The sequence below is a fragment of the Cyphomyrmex costatus genome, unplaced genomic scaffold (assembly GCF_001594065.2).
Source record: "Cyphomyrmex costatus isolate MS0001 unplaced genomic scaffold, Ccosl1.0 scaffold335, whole genome shotgun sequence".
In the NCBI taxonomy this organism is placed as follows: domain Eukaryota; kingdom Metazoa; phylum Arthropoda; class Insecta; order Hymenoptera; family Formicidae; genus Cyphomyrmex; species Cyphomyrmex costatus.
The window spans coordinates 142,922-148,948 of NW_017277504.1; the positions used below are offsets into that span (position 1 = coordinate 142,922).

At 34.1% G+C, this 6,027-nt stretch overlaps 1 protein-coding gene across 1 annotated transcript; it reads left to right on the forward strand.

The window, feature by feature from the left end:
* The first annotated feature begins 4,878 nt into the window (after positions 1–4,878).
* Positions 4,879–5,678, forward strand: LOC108776065 (putative nuclease HARBI1). Its single transcript, XM_018542572.1, has one exon. It carries the CDS (start codon positions 5,040–5,042, stop codon positions 5,676–5,678), a length of 639 nt encoding a protein of 212 aa, XP_018398074.1. The 5' UTR covers positions 4,879–5,039.
* Positions 5,679–6,027: the final 349 nt, after the last annotated feature.

Sequence of the window (6,027 nt, forward strand, 5' to 3'; positions counted from 1 at the left end):
TCTTTGCAATATATTAGAATAAATAAAAAAAAAAAGAAAGAATTTAACGAATTTATTGGCTCGTAGCCCTGTTTCTCTCCATTAGTTTTAAATTTATTGAACCTTATTACAATCTACATTTTTATTTTTTTTAATTTTTAGTTTATATAGTTTCTTAGTTTTGTTGTTAATTTTTTTAGTTTTTAAAATTTCAGTTTTTTATTTTTTTATTACCTTTATTTGTCAATTTTTTTTTAGTTTATAATTTTATATCATTAACTTTTTTTAGTTTCTTATATTAGTTTTCATCAATTATATTTTTAATTTAATTTCATACTTTTAAAAGCTTTATTTTTTAATTTTATTCAAATTTAATTTTTTTTTTAAGGTTATATCTTAAATTTATTTTTAAAATTCTTTTATTTCATACTTTTTTAAAAGCTGTATGTGTGTACATATATCTATACATAATATTATTACATGAAATTGTAATATTGCAAGGAGTTTGCAATGACGGAAACGATTCTTCCTAAAAAATCCGTAATAAATTAAAAGTCCTATTCATTGTTACTTATAATACGGGGTTCCGATTGGTATTCTGAGTTCGATTACGTTGCGTGCAATTGTATTTCTTGAAACAAAGTCAAAATTACAAAATTGAACGAATTATTAATTGTTGACCAATAATATTATAAATATTCTAGTAAATTTGCTCACTTTTGCATAATTTTGTAATTTTCACGTCATTTCGAAATACACAATTGATCTCGAGGAGTGATAAGGTGCAACATGTGCGCTTAGCGCTGCACTTGGTTATGCTTCTCGTTAGTGAGATCTCTTCTATGTTTCCGCGTCGATTTTTTGGCATCGATCATATACATCTATGATTTTAATAATCCATGATTATAACAAATAGATTTAAGGCTCCTGAATACTCAGCCAAGAACTCCGTGTTGATGGGTAGCGACACCGAATCAGTCGGTGGCTAGCAAAACTGGTAGTACGCTACTGGTTATACACTAGGGATAGGCGATCTCGATTCGATTTTTTGAGGAATCGATTCTTTTACACCGATTAATCGATTTTTTAGATCGATTTTACTGCTTCGATTAATCCTGTGTAAATCGATTCTTTAGACCAAAGATCGATTCAATTAAAACGTTTTCGCTTTTCACGTTTCCACTCTAAGGTTGCCTCATATCGCCTCACTGATTGGGCGCATTCAGCGGACTCAACAGTTGAGTGAGCGCTCGCTGTTATTGGTGTATTCTTTTGGATCATCCAATCAGAATTTTGGATCTAGAAGAATACACCAATAACAGCGAACGCTCACTCAATTGTTGAGTCCGCTGAACGCACCCATTGATTACTGCTTCCGCTGCTTGATGCTTGACGTATGCATGGGAATGCACCTTAAGGGCATGTTTCCACTGAGTGCGTCACGCGTCGCATCGTCCAACGCGATGCGAAAGAGAGAGAGAGAGAGAGATTGAGAAAGTTTGTGTATATGTATATAATGGAAATAAAATGGCTATTTTTCGCTGTTATATTTACTAAACAAAAATAAACAACATTGTGCTATTGAGGATCGTATATCTTTCCCCTTTTGTACTCCTATTGACCTACTTATCTGTCCACAAAAAAATTTTGAAGTAACGAATGTAACTCCGTACCCTAGTAAACGAATGTAAACTCCGTAACCAAGTAAATATTCGCTTATTTCTCATGGAATACGTCAGCTACGTGTAGTGATAACAAGGCATGGAGGGGATAAGAAACATGTGAGAGAAAGGGTGAGAAGAGCTAGAGTGGCAATGGGATGGGTATGGAGTTATGGGGAGAGAAAATTTAAGGGGGATGTAAGATGGAGGTTAAAACTGTTTGACAGTATAGTGAAGGGAATTTTATTTTATGGAGTGGAAATATGGGGATACAGAGAATGGAAGGAGGTGGAAGCGATTCAGGAAAAATATCTAAAGTGGATTTTGGGGTTGGAAAGGGTAACACCAGGGTATATAGCAAGAGAGGAGTTGAAAAGAAATAAATTAAGAGTAGAGATGGGATGGAGGGCAGGAAGGTTTGAGGAAAAATTAGAGAAAGGAAAGGGAGGGGAAATCGGGATGATGTGCATGGGGGAGAAGAAAGAGAGCGAAAGAGAGAATGATAGGAGTGAATGGACAAGAGAGAGTGTGGAGAGGGGGAAGTATCTATGGAGAGGAGGTATGAGTGAAGAAGCCATGAATGAATGTGGAGAGAATAAATGGGAGATTCTGAGAGAAAGGGATATAGAAGTGGATGAACAAGAGAGAGGAGAGGAAGTGAGAGCATCTAAGTCTTGTGCAGGATACGGGAGAGTGATTGGGGTACCAATGTATATAAGAATGGGTAAGAGAAAGGAGGGAAAAAGACTGGTGAAAATAGCGAGGTGGAGGTGCGGGAATGAGGAGAGGGGAAATAAGTATTGGATGGATGAGGAGGAGAGAAAGTGTAGACTGTGTGCAAGAGAGAGAGAGAATGTTGAGCATTTAAAGAACAGATGCGAGTATGTGAAGGAAAAAGGAGATAAAGATGGAGATGTATTAAATGAGGATGGGAGAGGATTAAGATGGATGGAGATGATAGAGCGAGTAAGGGGGGGAGAGAGAGAGAGAGAGAGAGTGTGTGTTAGTCCGCGGGATGTGTAAGAGTTGCGTAGATTATTAAATGTTTTTAGGTAGATTAAGTTTTTGTAAAGATATTTAAATGTAAATGTTTCGTATTGGAAGTCCATGTAAGCACAAGTGTGTGAAATGCATAATAAACTACATAGTATATATGTATGTATACATACATATATACATACATATATAAACTTCTCTTTCTCTCTTTCGCGTCTCATCGTGACGCGATGGACGACGCAACGCGTGACGTACTTAGTGGAAACGTACCTTAATAGCGGAAGCAACGGCATCCACACTGATAAACTACAAATTGTAGAGTGCGTGAAGAAAGACCATTTGAAATGGGTAAAGTCAAAAGAAGCGGTGCATGGCAATATTTTGTGAAAGGTTTAAATATAGGTACTTGTAAAATATGCCAAAGAGAAGTTTCTTGTAGTGGTAATACCAATAACCTTCGTAATCATTTATTAAGACACCACAAAGAAATAACAATAAATACAACTAACAATCAATATAACAGATAATCGACTCAACGTCAAACAACAGATGTGCCTGATCTTGATGAAAGTATTGCTGACGATCCATGTGTAAGTATAATGCAAAGACAAATGTTACTTTCTCATGTTTTTAATTAGTATACACGCATTGCAAAGCTGATATCTTGGAATTCATTTCTCCAGACTCAAAAGAACATTACGGATGCTATTCCCAGTACAAGTACCAATGCTGCTCCCAGTATAAATACGGGAATTGTACAATCACCGATAATACAAGTAGAAAAGGTAGTAATTGTAGTTATAGAATGTATTTAACTGTTTATAAAGGGTCCGTTCCGTTTTTCGCATCGAGTGCATATAAGACAGCAGACAATGCGCTGCGCGCATAGATAGCGTTCCGTTTCGTTAATGCGCAGTATGCACGTTTAGAAACGGAATGATTGAATGCGTTTAATGCTGTAATGCAGTTTGATGTATGCGGCGAAATATAAAAACATGGATAACACAATCTTGAGTGTAATAATTTCAATTATTTTAAATAATGATGAAGAGATTGAAAGTATTTCTAACAGCAGTGATGATTCTAACAGCGATAATGAAAATGAGGAGTTGTGTTTAAATGAAGAATTAGAAATATTATAAAACAACAATCAATGTACGACCTTTACGAGCAATAATTAGATCTTAAAAGTTAACAAATCATAATATTCATATTTAATATAATCTTACAAAGACATCATACATGCATTTCATACATCAAATTTCAAACGTTTCGGCTACACTGCAGAGCCTTCATCAATGAATTACAATAGTCTCAAATTAAATGGAACCCTAATTTTCGATAACAGTTAAATAATGTATAACCTTCTTTATTGGTGTCTTTCTTCTTTTCAATCCACAATAGTTTCAACATCAATATAGTCATATTAAAATTCAAGTGTTAGAATTTGATCGTTTAAATGCGAGAAATTCAATTATGTCAAAATCTAAATACAATAATTACACAAAAATTAAGTCATCATAAATCTTAAAATGCTAATTAATACAAGGTAATAGAAATATTATATTTTATTTTAATGCTTGATACTACGCGGGGAGAAATGATCATTTCAGAAAAATTAAGTGATTATGTAGAAAGGGTTATTCCCGGCTATTCAAAAACAGTATTCAAAGAACATTTTCGGTGAGTAATAATTGAATAAATTAAGAAATAGGACGAAGTTTTTCGTTAAATATTTTTACTATAACCTAAAAATGTGACAGTTGTAAATAATTAAAATTATTGAATATTGTTTTATATGTTAAACTTTTTTAGAATGTTTCCTCAAACATTTGAAATGGTACTGACAACAATTGGACTTGCGGATTACGTGCCACTAATAATTATCTTTGTAATAGAAAGCCAATATCGGAGGAGAAGCAATTGCTTATCGCCATTTGGTTTATGGCAATGCCTGATTCGTACAGGTATATTACATACAAATTTTATATAATAATAAACTCGACACATATGCATATATATACATATATACATATATGCAGGGCTAAAAAAAATATTTGAAATATAAAATACTTGACAATCTTTGTATTTGAATTATAAAATATAAAATCTTTTGATTTAAAATTACATACAAGTTGAAATAAAAAAATTTTTTTATATATTTTTACCAGCTCTGCATATATAAAATTTCATTCAAATCAATGTTCTTAGTTTACATATAATATTATTTATGTTTCAGATCTATTGCTACAAAATTCGGTGTAGGGAGGGCTACGGCTTTTCGAGCATTACGGCGAGTGACTTATGCTCTTCATTATGTGGCACCTCGTTTTATTAGATGGCCGAGAAACTAAGTTGCTTTAGATGTGATGGAGCGATTCCAACGATCATGTGGCTTTCCTAATGTTATTGGCGCCATTGGATGGAACGCATATTAAAATCCGAGCTCCCACTGAAGATGCAGACTCCTACATAAATAGAAAAGGCTTTCATTCCATGAATGTTCAAATGATTTGTGATTCTCGAGGATTATTTACGCATTGCTACGCTGGGCAGGTGGGATCTGTGCATGATGCCAGAGTATTTCGGAACTCGCCGGTAGCTCGATTTCTTGAGTTACCCGAACAGTATTTTCCAGAAGATTCTCACATCATTGGAGATGCTGTCTATAATATTCACCCAAACATTATGGTGCCATTCAGAAGAAATAACGGGCATCTAACCCGGCGACAAACAAATTTCAATTTTTGTTTGTCATCAACACGAATGGCTATAGAAAGAGTGATAGGGCAACTCAAAATTCGTTTTAGAATATTACTTGATTACTTGCCATTAACGGATATCAAGAAAATCCCAGAATTTATAGTTGCGTGTTGCGTATTACATAATATTTGTTTACTGCAAAATGACGAAATGGTTATAGGCTTAGTACAACATGACGATGAAGCAAACATTGTATTAGATAATGCGGATAATGCAGGTAATGCAGGGAAAGAAAAAAGAAATAGAATTATGAATGCTTTGGAAATGAAAATACAATGAAGTTTGTGTACTAAACTTCTGTTCTCATTATTTGTAAGAAACAATATTTAGAGTAGATTTTAGTAGTTTTTAGCATAAATTTTAGTTAATTTAGAGTAAAAAAATTAATATTATTATGTTCCCGAGTGGCGAGGATGCTTCTTAAATAAAGTTAACTCACTACTCCCCTTGAGATATATTTAATTAATAAAATCTTAGTACATTTACGACCGTGCCGGAGTTCGTGTGCTCTCTCTCTTGGCGGCACGTACGCAACTAACTTAACCTGAGCACGCCGCATTTGGGTAGACCGGCGCTACTATACGGTGTGCGTACTTACAGAAGTACTAACCGTGCTAAATACATCACA